Source organism: Balaenoptera acutorostrata, chromosome X (assembly GCF_949987535.1).
Source record: "Balaenoptera acutorostrata chromosome X, mBalAcu1.1, whole genome shotgun sequence".
Classification (NCBI taxonomy): domain Eukaryota; kingdom Metazoa; phylum Chordata; class Mammalia; order Artiodactyla; family Balaenopteridae; genus Balaenoptera; species Balaenoptera acutorostrata.
In genome coordinates, this window is record NC_080085.1 from 108,547,681 (window position 1) to 108,564,252 (window position 16,572).

Here is a 16,572-nt window from a genome sequence, read left to right on the forward strand (position 1 = left end):
CGGGAAGATCCCACATGCCGCGGAGCAACTAAGCCCGTGCGCCACAACTACTGAGCCTGTGCTCTAGAGCCCGTGAGCCACAACTACTGAAGCCCACGTGCCACAACTACTGAGCCAGTGTGCCTAGAGCCTGTGCTCTGCAACAAGAGAAGCCACTGTGGTGAGAAGCCCACGCACCGCAACAAAGAGTAGCCCCCGCTCTCCACAACTAGAGAAAGCCCACGTGCATCAATGAAGACCCAACGCAGCCAAAACTAAATAAATTAATTAATTTAAAAAAAAAGTATATTAGATATGCTGACCTTTGTCTCTCTGCAAAGAGCCCTGGACAGAGCATCCCTATCCATGACCTTCCCAAACCCACTCCCCACTGCTCACAGTCATAGTTAATTGGACCAGAATTGGACATCCAACCTCAGAGACAATCATATTTTCTCTCCCTCCCTCTCTTCCCCTCTCTCTCTCTCTCTCTCTCTCTCTCTCTCTCTCAATCTTTCTCTCTCTCTCTCTCCATCTTTCTCTCTCTCTCTCGACTTCTCTCTCAGAAATCTAGACACAGAAACCTGTCAGCTAGGAAAGCCAAAATGCAAGGTCATTTTGAGCCAGAGCTGAAGTTGCAGCAGAACAGGGGAACAGATTAAAAAATCCCATTTAGAATGAAGCCTGAGAATAGAGCATCTGTGCAGAGAGAAGCACACATGTGGCTCCAGAAAGAAAGAGAACAATGGGGAGAGCTCTATCTCTCATTAGGCCTTGTCGTACTCACTGTCCTTTCCCTGTGAGACTATCCTGTATCATTTTTTAAAACCTCCTTTTTACTAGATTTGGTTTTTTAAAGCATTTCTGTTCCCATTAACCAGATAATTTCTAAGGCAATAAGTGATTTTCCATGTTGGGAAACAAAACCCAGAATTCATATATACAGCACAACCACAACTATGTGCTGTCCCTTCCCACACAAAAACAACAACAATTCCAATTTCAAATCCTTACTCTGCAGAAATCTAACCCCAAAGAAAACGTATGGAAATCTTAATAGTAACTATCTTTGCGTAACAGAATTTGTAGATATATTTTTCTTTCTGATTTCCTGTGTTTTTCCTGTTTTTGAATGAAGGTCTATTACTTCTATAAGAGCCTTCATAATTTGGCCTCTGCAGGCCTCTCTGCCTCACCTCAGCTATTGTCTCCCGTGCTCTCTAAGCTCTGAACATCCTATGTCATATACGGTTTCCCAAATGTGCCATTTATTTTCAGGCTTCTGTGTTCTCATGTAAGTTTTTTAGAAATATCAGAAGAGCTAAGAAACGCCCAAGAGTGGTGTAGATATAAAGATAGGAAAGAGAGAATAAAGAGCGAATATAGGAAGAATGAAGAGTGTAGGGGAAGAGAAAGGAATAGAATAAGAAAGGAAATTTTATAGAGAAGTAGATGATGGATAGATAGATAGGTAGATAGATATGGCTGTATATGCAAGGGTAGGAGATCGTTTGTTAGTTGCTTTGGGGGTCACTCTGGCCTCCCTTGTTATAGGCTGTCTAGCTATTAGTCAGTAATGATACATTGACTAAATGGATTTAGTTTAGTGGTTGTTTTAGTCCGTCTGGGCTGCTATAACAAAATACCATAGACTGGGTGGCTTATAACAAACAGAAATATGTTCTCACAGTTTTGGAGGCTGGATGTCCAAGATCAGGATGCCAGCATGGTAGGGTTCCAGTGAAGGCCCTCTTCTGGGTTGCAGACTGACAACTTATTGCTGTGTCCTCACGTGGCAGAAGGGGGTAGGGAGCAATCTGAGCTCTCTTTTATAAGAGCACTAATCCCATTAACAAGGGCTCTGCCCTCATGACCTAATCACCTCGAAAAACTCTACCTAATACCATCACCTTGGGCGTTAAGTTTTCAACATGTGAATTTTGGGGCGATACAAACATTGAATCTATAGCGGTGGTTTCCGACCCCAATTATGTTATAGACTGGAGAATTATCTAAACCCTCCAACAAAGGCTTAAGAACAAAGGAATAGGAAGGGGGAAGGTGGGAAGGGAGAAAAGAAATTGCAAGAGTCTGAAGAGGGGTGAGTAAAGTGAGCAGGTAAGGAAACAATAGATTTCGTCTAACCATTAATCTAAAAGGGTGTTTCTCAAATGGGGACAAATGGGCCCACATCTGGCAATGTCTGGGGACATTTTTAGTTGCCAAGACTGAGGAGAGGAAACTCCTGGCATCTAATGGGTAGAGGTCAGGGATGCTGCTATACAGCCTGTAATGCACAGGACAGCCTCCCACAGCAATGAATTATCCAGGCTGAAATATCAACAGGGGCAAGGTTGAGAAACCTTGGTTGAAAACTATTCCTCCGATTGAAACATGCAGTTTTGAAGTATTCCATGTCCCTATGGGAAGGAATCTGTCATTCCTTAAAGACTCTCAGAGAAAGATTTTCTTGCCTTTCTCCCCAAGCTCACAGCCGTTCCTCCCTTGAGACTATGTGCACTTGGGATTGTTCTATTATCCAAACAAATATCCTGAACCCTAGGGCCAGAGAGCATATACAACTCACTCATAATTACCTCCAACATTTACGCTGCTGACCAAATAAGAAATCTTTAAGAAATATGGAGAATAGAAAACATTTTCTACTTTCAATTTTTTAAAATTGCTTTTCAAACTGTACCCCTCATGAACCTGTCATGAGACATAAATCCAAAACGTGAACTACTGATTAAAACTTATACAGTTGGGACTTCCCTGGTGGCACAGTGGTTAAGAATCCGCCTGCCAATGCAGGGGACATGGGTTCGAGCCCTGGTCCGGGAAGATCCCACAGGCCATGAAGCAACTAAGCCCGTGCACCACAACTACTGAGCCTGTGCTCTACAGCCCGCGTGCCACAACTACTGAGCCTGCATGCCACAACTACTGAAGCCCACAAGCCTAGAGTCCGTGCTCCGCAACAAGAGAGGCAACCACAATGAGCAGCCCGCGCACCGCAATGAAGAGTAGCCCCCGCTCACCGCAACTAGAGAAAGCTCGCGTGCAGCAACGAAGACACAATGCAGCCAAAAAAAAATAAAATAAATAAATTTAAAAAAAAAAGCACAATATATAATAATCACAAAAATTGAAATAACATTAACTCCCCTCAGGTTAGGCCACCTAAGAAACAGTCAAATTCAGCTTTGTGCCATGCTCTAAACTCAGTGATTATATTCCCACTTGAGCATAGAAGAATTTGTGGAAACCACGTCTTCATTCCACAGAAATATTCTCTCCCTGGTTCCCTGCTGAGCGGATTGAAGAACACAAAGGAGAAAGATTGGTTCACTTTAATTATTCAGGGACAAAACAGAAAGATCAACAAGGTAAGACCAACTTCAAGAGTATAGTGATTTCATGTACTTCTTTGACCTCTAAACATACATCTCCATTTGGCAAATATATTATTAAACCTGAGCCTATTTTCTCTCTGCATTGTTGTCACTACACAGAAAAAAATTATCATGAATTTACACAATGCGATACAGAAGTGGCTGATTGGAACTTAAACCCAAAACAGATTGTATTTTTACCTTTGAATAAGAAACACAAAAATGAAGTTATATTTATTTCACAATTAGAGAATGACAATATGAAAGAAAATATTGAAACTATTGCTGCTTCACAATATGACCCAAGGCAAGATAAATTTCTGCATAAGGTGTTGCATGTTGAATCCTTTCTCTATGAAGGGTTTTGTTCTTAAATTCATTTATTCAGCAAACTCTTACTGAATACTGATTATGTATCAGGCAAAACGGAATCATAGACTAGTCTTGCACTGGCCTAAGACTGCCTTCTTAACTATACTTGCCTGTCATTATCGCTACCCTCTGACACACAGGGATATATAGTGTTTTCCTCATTTCCTCTTGGCTACTGGAAATTCTGAAAGGAATCATGATTTCTCAACTTAAATTTATCTGACTTGTTTGGGGACCTCACCTAGAATTAGTAATCTTGCGATTAATTAGAATCCAACTAACTGGAAAGCTCAATAGAGTTGAGGAGCAAATGACAAGAAGGCAGAAGCCATAGAATAACTGAGTTAGTAAAGCCAGAAACGACTTCAAATATCATTTAGCTTTATTCTCTCATTGGACTGTTGAGTAAAATGAAGTTGGGAGAAAGAAAGACACATTATCAGGGCTTCCCTTGTGGCGCAGTGGTTAAGAATCCGCCTGCCAATGCAGGGGACACGGGTTCGTGCCCTGGTCCGGGAAGGTCCCACATGCAGTGGAGCAACTAAGCCTGTGCGCCACAACTACTGAGCCTGCGCTCTAGAGCCTGCGAGCCACAACTACTGAGCCCGCGAGCCACAACTACAGAGCCCTCATGCTGCAACTACTGAGCCCATGCCCTAGAGTCCATGCTCCGCAACAAGAGAAACTACCACAATGAGAAGCCCACACACCACAATGAAGAGTAGCCTCCGCTCGCCACAGCTAGAGAAAGCCCGCGCAGCAATGAAGACCCAACGCAGCCAAAAATAAATAAATAAATAAATAAAAAAGAAAGAGACATTATCAAGGTCACACAACTATTTAGTGGCAGAATTGGACTTGGACTCATGATTTCTAACTCTAAATTCAGTGCTTTTTCAACTACTCACAAGAGGCCATCCAAAATTTACAAAGGATATCCCGGGACTGCTAGACATTTTGTTCTATCTACAATATCTTTTACATCTAGAGTGCTGTACAATAAAAAATCATGTTCAAAATGACAACCCTCACTTACTGTAAGATTTTCAATTATAAAAGTTTAAATTATCATCATTTGGATTAAAATGGAAAGTAGATTCACATTTAAGAATGATTTTCAACAAGAATGGCAATTTTTCAAAAGTTCTATTTAACCTTAAGCTAACTACCAAATCCAATTAACCAGACCCCCAGTTTTCTGGGCGTTTAGGCTCATCAAGATTTTAATATAAATAGAATAAAACCTAGATTATGTCTCCAGGCAGGGAAATTTAACTGAACTATAAATATTCACCAAAAGACAAAAAGGGATGACTTGGGGTTCTTTATATTCCAGAGGCAAATTGTTATAGTACAAAGAATATTGGATTGGTTGCATGGAGACTTGCACTCTAGCTCCAAATCTTGTAATAAACTGCCACGGGGAGAAATGAGTAAAATTTCCCAAGACCCAGTTTCTTTATCTTTAAACTGGGCATGATTTCTATTATGTCTACCTCTCAGGGTTGTTAAGAGTTTAAAATGAGATAACGAGTGAAAGGACTTTGGACAGTAGATAATTATACATACATATTTATATATACACATATGCCTACATGTGTGTGCACACACACATGCACATATATACAATATATTACCTAAAATCTGAGTCTTTTGAGTATTACAAATAAGGAAAAGTATTTAGCTACAAGCGTATCTACTAAAAAGCAACCAGCCATGGTGTTATAAAACTAAGTTAATGATACTATTCAGTATGGTAAGTGACAAATTTGAAAGATCTGACTGTCATAGACCAAAAACAACCAATTATTTTAGTTGAAAGGTTGAACGGTGGGGGAAATAGCAGATTGCAAATATTTTATTTGAAAAGAAAATCAGTTTACTTAGGAGGCTAATATAATGCCACAAAAGGAAAGAATCAATGATATCTTGATATTATTTTTATATTGTACTTGATATTTTGATAGTTCAATCGGAAATAGTCATAAGTTAGCATTTATGTTATCAATGAGGCCCTGTGCATACGTCACTATTGAGTATCTTCATCAGCAACAGGGGACTGCCTAGAGTTTTGTATGTGCCAGGTGGAGACCAGAAGTCTGAATTATAATCTTGGGTTGGCCAGTAATAGCTGCTTGCCCTTGGAAATGTGACTTATATTTGAAAGTCAACTTTAAATAAGCATGGTATAATACCTCCCTCTATTAAGAGGTTAGCAAAGACAAACTTTTTGCACCTAAGGGATGCATTATTCCCCAGAGGCAGTGTCATTATCAGTTGTATGCCCTTGTTGAGACTTGGCAACCCAGGATGCCTGTACCACTGTGGGATCATGCAGTTTTCCTCAGCATTATGCGATCATCTCTGCAAGTTTCCATGTTCTTTACCATTAAGGAAACTTGATCTCTAACTTGGTCTGTAGGTTTCCTTCTGTCAATCACATCACCATCCTGCTGACTACTGGGTACCTCCTTATTAAATGTAGTTCTCCCCTTTTCTTTTTCCTCCTTCCAATTTATAAGGACGTTTTACCCAGATTCAGCTTCTTCTCAATCTACTGTTCCATTTCAAAACAGTACTCTACCTTCTATTTCCATTTTCTTCCCTCTTACCAATTCTTCAAACCCATTGCAGTCTTGCTTCAATTTTACCACTGTACTGAAATTAGCTGCTTAAAAATCAAGAAGCCTGTAATGGACAGAATCAATGATGTTTTCTCATCCACATCCTATTTAATTCCTCTTGAGACATTTGGAAATCATGATCACTATCTCCTTGAAATTTTCTTCTCCCTGGTTTTGTTCTATTCTATGATTACTCCTCAATCACCTGTACTGGCTTTCTCTCCTTCATGGACTCCCAAAAAGTGTTTCCACGGTTTGGTTTATTGTCCTCTTCTTACACTAAACTCTCCTATAGGTTTTTCAGTATTTCCTCCATCATTCATGGAAATTCAGTTATTATGTCTACCTATGAAATTCTTAATTATCCACGTCTATCATGAGCTGGCTTCATTACATACTAACTGGTGACCTTGTAGTACATTTTTCAACTTCTATAAACTTCAGTTTAAAAAACCATAAGTTGGAATAAATGTGATAATGGCTTGGCACAATATCTGGCACACAGAAAGCATTCGGTAAGTGGTAGTAGAAAAACGTTTTCCATTTTCCTTCCTTTCCTGGGACACAGATCCATATTTGCAACTATTTATTAGATATTGGACATTTCAAACTGGATGTCCCACATACATGTTTACAAAATAAAACTCACTGCTTGGGGGCTTCCCTGGTGGCGCAGTGGTTGAGGGTCTGCCTGCTAGTGCGGAGGACACGGGTTCGAGCCCTGGTCTGGGAAGATCCCACATGCCAAAGAGCAGCTGGGCCCGTGAGCCACAACTACTGAGCCTGCGCAGCCGGAGCTTGTGCTCCGCAACAAGAGAGGCCGCGATGGTGAGAGGCCCGCGCACCGCGATGAAGAGTGGCCCCCGCTTGCCGCAACTAGAGAAAGCCCTTGCACAGAAACGAAGACCCAACACAGCCAAGGATAAATAAATAAATAAATAAATAAATAATAAAAATAAAGGAATTCCTTTAAAAAAAAAAAAACTCACTGCTTCTACAAACTACTGTTTCTGATTTCAGAAATCTACTCCATCAGTAGTTCCTTGCTCAGTTACTCTATCGGTCTATCCATATACCCTATAAAAATTTTGTTGAACTATATAAGCCAAGAACTAAGGAGTCCAAGTAAAAAAAAGCATAGTCCTTCACTCAACGTTGCAACGGGGAATAAAGACAAGTAAATGAAATATTTCGAGTGCAAATATACAATGGAATAAGGTCTTCACAGACACATGAACAGGGTGCTATGAGACCATAGATAAGGGGCAATTCTATGAAAGTTGCTGTGGGGAAGTGAAGGCAGGTAAAAGAAGACTTCTAAGAGGTATCTTCGTCCCCTCTCCCCTGTCTCCCATATTACATCTAGCCAGGCCACAATTCCTACAGTATTATTAGTCTCAATATAATTAACGTTTTAGGGTAAAAGCTGTCTCCCCCACTAGAATGTAAACTCCATAAAGACAGAGATTTTGTCTATTTTGTTCTCTGATGTAGCCCCAGCAACTAGAACAGTGGATGGTACATGGTGGGCACTCAATAAGTATTGGTCAAAATTTGTTAAAACTTACCTATGCTAGAATTAATTCCTCATAGTGTTTATAATGAACTGTTTTTCATTAAAAATATTCACATTGTACACATTCTTATACCTTCAGATATCACACCAAAAAAATTAACAGAATGGTGAAGCAGATGTTACTGTTTATTTGCTTATTTGTTTGCCAAAGGGGGCAATTCTTTTTGAGCTTTCCTGTTCTTTAAATGGAATACGCAGTACCACACTTTCACAATTCCTGCAGACACATTTCAAAGACCTCAGGACTTAACCTGATCTTGTCTTTTGCTTTTAAAGCTACAAACATTTTTGTGTTGTGGAATTAATAAAAAAACAGCTGGATTTTCCCAAAGGGAGATGTTTAGTAGAATGTCTTTGACACACACACACACAAACACACACAAACACACGCACCTCTCTGTAGAAAATAAGGAGAATAATTGACAGGAAAATCATTTTTTGCTACTTCAAATATATTTTATACTTTTAGTAAAATATAACAGACAAGTATCTATTAACTCGACATGGCAATGAAAATATTTATTATGATTAACTGGATAAATAACTTTGTAGTCAATGAAGAACTAGTTTCTCTCTGGATCAAAACTGGATATTTTTGTTTAAACATACAACCCAGGATAGGGAAGTATATATGATGAGGGAGGGCAAAAAGGTTAGTACAGAGATTCCTCTAAAATGTATTTTTTGTTTGCTATACTTATATATTTCACCGATCAACTCATTTTTTAAAATTCCTTAAAAACATCTGTTTAGATTCACATTTAGATTGCTAAATAAATATTCTCCATATTAAAACCAGATTTCATCTCACCTATAGTGAAATTCCTTTTCTTTATAAAATGAAACACATTATGTTTGCCTATGGTTTTAATTTTCAATTGAAACTATAAATAGTCAATTCAAAAGCATTTAAAAAAATAATACCACCACCAAAGTGACTAGAGACTGTATCATGATAATCTCTAAAATATTGCTCTTCACTGCCCAAGCACAATAGACTACTATAGATATATTTTTATTCTCAATATGTAAAATATATTTTAAAGGCTACAGAGTTCTCCTTCATGTAAATTTAACATATTCCACATCCATCATTTGGTGTAGGCTGAAAAGCTTGGTTGATTCCTGTTCATCTGTAGTAAACAGGATTTATAGGTCATAGATTAGTCCTACGAAGTCTTTACTTGCCTTAAAAAGAATCTTTAAATCTGTGGCTGAAGATAGATTTTGCTAACCCCAGTGCTGTTAAAGGATTCAAGCATGTGATATTGTTGGATCTAAGCACTGAATATGTATATTCTGAGCTTGGAAAAAATGATCACTGAATCTATTTTTCCACAGCAAACACCCTAAGGGAAAAAAGAAAACCTACTTATAAATGTTAGGTAGATTTTAGTAGTACTATAAAGTAAAGATAACTACCACTAGAGACCTTACATTTATGGGTTAATATTTAAAGAGTATTAACCCATAGATATTTAAATCACTGCCATCACCACTAATGAATATTTCTTCCAAATGATTCTTATTTCCCCAAGATAGACACTAGCTCTATAAGTCTGGTAACAAGCACTGGTCATGTAGATTTCATTTCTCTTTCCATTCCTTGTCAACATCTCCTCCACCAATGGCCCTGGCTCTTCTTTTGTAAAAATAACCCGTTGGCTCCCGTTAACTGTCACATTGGCCTAAAGCCACCAAGGGCAGTTAGCCTCATAACAAGCTACAGCCATCTGTCAGAATATGCTAAAAGTCAATGAAGATAGTTGCTACCCATTCTTCTGGCCTGACTCCTCCACACAATTCTGATTTGTCGTTGTGAGTTGAAGTGGTGATGTTAATATCAGATCCAAGTTCTCCCTAGTATTGAATATTACAGCAAAATCTTTAAGCAGGATTCATTTTGGTGAAGAGATCAGGGAGTCTACAATAAGCCACTTGGCCAGATGGAGGAAATAGATGCTCCAACACAGATGCTCCAAAAGTGTTCTAAGAGTAAGTGTAGTAAACATGAGTGGTTTCAGCTCCATAGACATCCGCTAGACGTATCCTTTAACTAAAGGCCAACATCTGACAAGTTTTCAACCTCCACTGTTGACAACTCCACCTCCCAGAAGGTAGGGAAAATGATAAGGATATTTGTTTCTCTCACTGACTAAAAAAGAGAAACTGGTGAGTCGAAGGCAATAGAAACCTTTAGAGAAAGCAACCATTTTAGCTGAGAGCTCGTAAGTACTTTGTGAAGCAAAATCCTAGACTTTAGGAAAGCAGTTCTCTAAAGTGAAGTAGGTATGATTCCATGCCCGGAGACACTCTAAAAAAGGGAGATGAATTAAGAGTCAGCTGGGGAGCTTTGCTGACTATTGAAACCAGTGTGCCTGTACTGGGTGCTCTCCATCCAGTTTTGATTTCTAAAGAACATGTACTGGAATAAAGGGATGAAAATCAAGGATAAATAAATATAAGAGGGCATGGTGAAAAAAAATGCCAAGAAGATTCATACCCGAAATGACCCTAAAGGTTGAAAAATACCTGCTAAAGATGACAGAATAGTTTTTAAAAAATGCGTTTAAAGCAAGAAGAGCAAGGATAGGATAGACATGCAACTCATGGAATAATATCGAATGACTGTATCTTTTTTGTGAAAAAGAATGATTCTAGACTTAAAAGGGTAGTCAATATCATAACCATTAATTGAAGCCTAAGATAGGCAAGGTGTCCCTAAGAAGGCACTCAACTGTTCTAAATGAATTAAAATTACATTGCAGAGTGGTGAGAGGGCTTGTGGATTGGATGGCCCAGTCACAGCTGCTGAAGTTTTGGGACTGCGGTATGGGTGACGCATGTCAGAAGACTGGAGACCTTAGTATCGGCTTTGGTTTTGAAAAGGGACAGAAAGCACATGGGGTCCTTAGATTAGGCACGGGACATCATGTTGATTGAGTGCAAAATCCTAAAACAGGTTATTAAAAGGATGATTTGGTAACGCTTAAGAAAAAAGTAGTAACCGTCAGAAGGCAGCATAAATTCTCTAAGAACAAGTCATGTTAGACAAATCTCGTTTCATTTCTATTTTTGATATCATTATTGGATTGGCGGATCAGTAAAAATGTAGGCACTCTCTATCTGGATATCAGCAAGGCATTTGACAAGGTCTCTCATGATATGCCTGTGAACAAGATGGAGAGATGTGGGTTGTATGCTAGTAAAAGAATGCTGCCGGATGGATAAATGTCAACCTGCTGGGAGGTTTCCAGTGGCATGCCACTGAGCTCTGACCTTAATATTATCCTATATAACATTTTTATTAATGACTTACATTAAAATGAGGAAAACATACCTAACAAACTTACAGATGATACAGTTATGAGAGCAATAGAATGCAAATATTGGGTTGGCCAAAAAGTTCGTTCGGGTTTGCAACCCCTTATGGAAAAACCCGAACGAACTTTCTGGCCAACCCAATACTTTGCATGGCAGAATTAGAATTCAGCTACATATCCACAGGTTAACAAGATGAAATCAAATTAGGCCAAATCAAAGCTCTAAACCTATTTACACCTACATCTTCCCAATCCCAAACACACAATTAAAATACCCACCAACTCTATAGAATAACTAAAATGTAGCTTAGACTCAGAACTCGTTTAAAAGTTTTAAGAGTTTAGTTACTTAGTGTTTTCGGTGTGTATCAGTAGTGTTATGTGTTCACCAAAAACGCTGATATTGGAGTAGACGGCATTACGAGAAACTTTTAGTTAGAACAGGGGAGACATCTGATTGTTGGTCATAGCACAAATTCCTGAATGAGTCAGTCAAGTTGATTGTCTGCTGAGACTTCCATCTAAGGGACATCAGATCTGCTCCCAGCTCTTGCTCAGGGGCAGCCATAGGTGTCCATGCTGTTGCTTTTTAAATCACATGATCTTTCTCTCCCCTTAGTCTCAACTGACTGAGAGAATAACTGACAGGGCTTGCCAAGAAACTTAAACACTGTCTGGTACAAAAGGGATGAACTGGGCTAATCAAATTCACTCTCTTAGGTTTTTAAACCTAGAGCTAGCAGGAGAATTAGGCAGGTAGCAACAGGACAGGCACTGAAGGGATAAAGTAAGAGGTGTTAGGAGGTATACTTGGAGTCACGTAGTGCAATGAAAACCTGACATTGCTATGAGAAGGTAGAAACCATGTGGTAGACAAAAGAAATATTAAGCTGACAATAAGCTATTGGACAAAGAAAAAGACAGAGAGTGGCAAAACTGCAGAGAATTGCTGAGTCATATTGGTGCCAGAGATCTATAGGCCTTATCCTTCCTTGTGGGTTGACCCAGTATTTCCTGGGTTCCCAGGGAGAGATAACAGTCTTAAAAAGATGTTCTCAATTATTTGAGGCAATTTGAATGACCTCTGCTCCTTTCAACCAAAGAGCCTAATAACCTATACCTGCATTCAACCTTGGCCGTGACACTTCAAGAGCAGTCTGGACAGACTGGAGTATGTTCTAAGGGAAGAGACCAGGATGGAGGATTTGAAACCAGTTAATGTGAAGAGCAAGTGAAGGAACTGAGGAAACATTTAGTAGAGAAGTATCAGCAACAGTGAAGGGCTGTCAGGTGTGAGAGGGTTTTTATTTATTTTGTGAGACCCTAGAACTAGACCTGGGAGGAATGGGTAGAGTTAAGAGGTGGGAGATTTTGGTTCAATAAGACTCTTCCGGTAGTTGTCTGAGATGAAATGGAATGCCTTAGGAACGAGTCCATTCCCTATTTTGGAGATATTTAGGCAGAAGCAGGTAACCGCTTAGTAGGGAGAGCAAGATTACCTTTAAATTCTATAATGCTTTATGATGTATAAGGCACATTCTGTTACACTAGCTTGATCTTCTTAACAATCTGTTGAGACAGGCATTTTTATTTATTTATTTTTTTTTAAAATCGAAGTATAGCTGGCTTACATATCTACTGTTTTATTTATTTTTTGGCCATGCTGTGCAGCAGGCGGGATCTTAGTTCCCCAACCAGGGATCGAACCCATGCCCCGTGCATTGGGAGCGTGGAGTCTTAACCACTGGACTGCCAGGGAAGTCCCGAAACAGGCAATTTTATATTCATGTTTACAGAGCGGTATGTCACACAGCTCATAATTAAGTGCCAGGGTACTCACAGAGTTACCTTCTATTGACTACATGTGAAATGAACACTGTAAAGGATATATTTGGAAAATGCTTGCTGATCAAGCTGATAGGGTTTCTAGGTTTTTTAAAATTCATCTTTGTGATGTTGAATATATTTTCAAATGTACTAAAAAGGTACTCTCTCTCTGCTCAGTCTCACATGAAAACTTATGTTCTTCTCTGCGTCTTATGAAACTGAGACCAATTAATACATTCCTTGCATAGATACAGAAGGTCCGTGGGTGCAGTTTGTACAAACATGCCTAGATGTACATTTCAAATAAGAATAGTTTTCTCTCCCCATTTGCCTGAGCCCATTCCCCACCCTCCTTCCAGATTTCCTGTTATTTGGCTTCTTAGATGAAAGAAGTGTGTTTGCTTATCAAGATTGCTAGTTAACCAGATTGGCCCACTGCTTTCTTAGCTATCACTAGGCCCTGCAAAGGAATTAAAAGAAGAGTGAGTAAATCACCACCGTTAGTGAAAACTCCCTGAAGATATACATTGCTCTCTGCTTCTCTCACTTCATTCACTTCCCTGCCTTTCAATTTAAAAATCAAAAAAAAAGGAACGATACACAAACCTTATCACTAGCACAGTGATAATTCAGTTATCTTCACCATCGGTGCTGACTGCTATTTTATCTCTTGGGAAAGATTAGAAATACCAGTTTATGAAACTATTTAATCTAGTTAGTGATGGATGATATAGAGTTTCCTGGATTTGGGCCATAGTGCCATCAGTTTGTTGGTGGCGACATATTTCTGATGCTATGGCTGGCATTTAAGTTAATATGTTGCTAAAGAAAAATAGTCTTATAATGTGAGCTTATTAGTCTTCCCCTTTCCATTCCATTTCTCAGATTATTGGGATAGAAGTTGATCAGAGTCGACACCAGACATTGCTTATGAAGTGATATATTATACCTACAGTGTTTACACACAAATGTGTTTAGAAAAAGCTTTGGTGGTAGATCTAAAGACGACATATAGAAGACAAGGGAAAGTCCTTCAGTTTAACAAGATAACAGAATACTATGTTTTATTAGTTAATGTTTTTCTACTTTAATAGAAAGTTGTAATTTTTGACTTGAGAGAGTAACTAGAAATGATGAATAATTTCTCAATTAATCGCATCTAGTGCTAAAGTCTATTATGATCAAGGCACCTAGAACTGTGGAGGAGTAGAACTTTAATCACCTGACAAAGATTTGAGGAGGAATCTGGAAACCTACTATATGAAGCAACAGAAAAGCAGAGGCAAACTTTTTGCTCAAAAGATCAAACTTCATCCTAAAGGTAGAATCAAGTTTTTGAAATTACACATGGACTTCCGATGGAGCAAATCCTTTTTAAAAATGTTTGAAGGCAACTTACTTTGTCAAAGAATCTCAAAATAAATAAAACGTAAACTATCGCTGTTCCTCCAATTGTGTCTGGATTTTCCTGTAATATCGCAGCATCTTAAAACAAGGGACAATTGTCTTTTCCTTCGAGGATACAATGACAGTTTGGGTAATTGCTTGGTTTCCTATGTTTTTTGTGGGTGTCCACCACAGGGGTGTTGATGCATCTGTGGTTTCCTCTTTACACGGGCGTCTGCTTTGGTCTGTGGCTGTGCCTGGATCTAGATGGTGTGCCTGTGGAGGGGTCTGCCTTTTTGCCCAGGCATCTGGGTGTGTATCTGTGTATTTGTGGGTCTCTGCAGATGTCTGTGCGTTTCTGCACTCAGTGGAATCATCCTGTGCCAATATTTAAGTTCAGTGGGATCGATAATAGCTCAAGTACCTGGTCTCCAATGGAATGTTGCTATTCAAGACCCAGCTGTTATGCAGATGAACTGAATCCTGTGTACTGGCTGGGGGAGCTGGAGCGGCTGGGCTGGGCTGGCTGCGGGTAGTCATTGATCTCCTCTGGAGAGAGTCAGCCGCAGGGGGTGGCTTCCTGGCGCAGGTGCAGGCGTGCGGAGGCGGTGGCGGCGGCGGGAGGGGTCTGAAGGTGAACTGGTTGTGTGAGCTGCTCTGCATGTCTAAAGAGGAGAGAAGAAGAAAAACACAAAATAGACACAGACTCTCTCACTTGGCAGGCAGGAAAACACAGCACGGCAGACTTATCAGGATTTCAGAATAATATAACCTGTGGGGTGGGGGGAGAGTCTGAAGTTCAGTCTACTTGTAAAAATGTCACTTAACTTACAAAAACACGTGCAGCACGCTTATGAAATGTAAAACATTCACAGTTGCATTTACATGTAAATTCTTCAGGGCTATAGCAGCTCAAAAGTAAATGAGGCCGCCTCACACAATTTGTCATCGTTTCTCCTACTGAACAAATAAATCATCAACAAGACACTGAATTACAGAACAGAAGTGAGCCGATTTCCATCGGTTGCAAAAGTCTCACTTCGGAAAATACCAGTGAAAGGGACAAATTTGTTGCAAGGAAAATCATTCGACACTTCAAATAAAAGTATAAGGCCACCTTCTGGCTTTCCTCAGGAAAGGATGCCAGCCTGCTTACATGGGAGCAAATCCATACTTCAGAAAAACAGCTCACAAGTGTGTAACTCAACTGCGTGAGATTAATCTCTCTGCCAGCCCCCCAACTCAGAGTGCTACTTGTAAAAGGTAGGCTTGAAGGAGTTTGTTCAGATTGTTACACGTATTTCCACGGCCGTGCAAAGCACGGTCCACACTCCACCCCCCTTTGCCACACCTTTCTAGAAGCTCTACCATATTAGCTGCAGCTTAGGCAGCACATAAACTGTTCTTTCTGCCTGTTTGCAGAGGGGGCAGCCTGGGACAGTGGGCCTCAGACTTCTGTTGTTGCTATTGTTTGGTATTTTTCCTCTGTTTTCCTGGCAGGCACACATATACACACTAAGTTAGAATTTGGCCCATGAGAAATACCCCAATTAAACCTTTTTGAAAAGAAATCACTATTGTAGTTGATAACCACCTCTCTTTCACAGGAGAAACATAGTAGATGTCAAGTGATTTCTTGTAACACCAGCACATTCAAGATGAACTTTGTAGACAGCATGGCTTTGTCCCACCTCCCAAATGACTGAGAGTTGAAAAGCAGAAAAATGCCAGAGGCTTTCGATGCCCAGCAAAGGGCTCAGCTGGTTTGTGCTGAGACTCACTTTGCAGTGGCTGATCACAGAAAAAAAAAAAAAATCACTCTTTTCAACCCTTCCACCTCAAACTTGAATTCTGAAGACACTGGCATCATTTTCGTCTTTTAAAACGATACTAGTGCCCCAAGAGCATGACAAATTCTTGGCTGTGTTTTCTAGTACAGGTGGCTCTCCCTTTAAATAAGCTTGCTGTATGAAGAAAGGAACTGTACAAAAGATAAGGAGTGGTGATCATTCATTTTATACAAAGAATTCCTTTAGAAAGTCAGCTACCCTTGTATATTTAAAAGGAACTAAAATGCTTCATGAATTTTC

The 16,572-nt window shown here is 39.6% G+C and overlaps 1 protein-coding gene across 1 annotated transcript in view; it reads right to left on the reverse strand.

Annotated features, from left to right (window-relative positions):
* Window positions 1-15,069, reverse strand: part of TENM1 (teneurin transmembrane protein 1) — a 352,331-nt gene extending 337,262 nt beyond the window's left edge. Inside the window, exon 1 of the mRNA XM_057538278.1 lies at window positions 14,907-15,069. Coding sequence (XP_057394261.1) covers window positions 14,907-15,022 — 116 coding nt within the window. The 5' untranslated portion in view covers window positions 15,023-15,069. The remainder of the gene's footprint in view (window positions 1-14,906) is intronic.
* Between the last annotated feature and the right edge of the window lie 1,503 nt (window positions 15,070-16,572).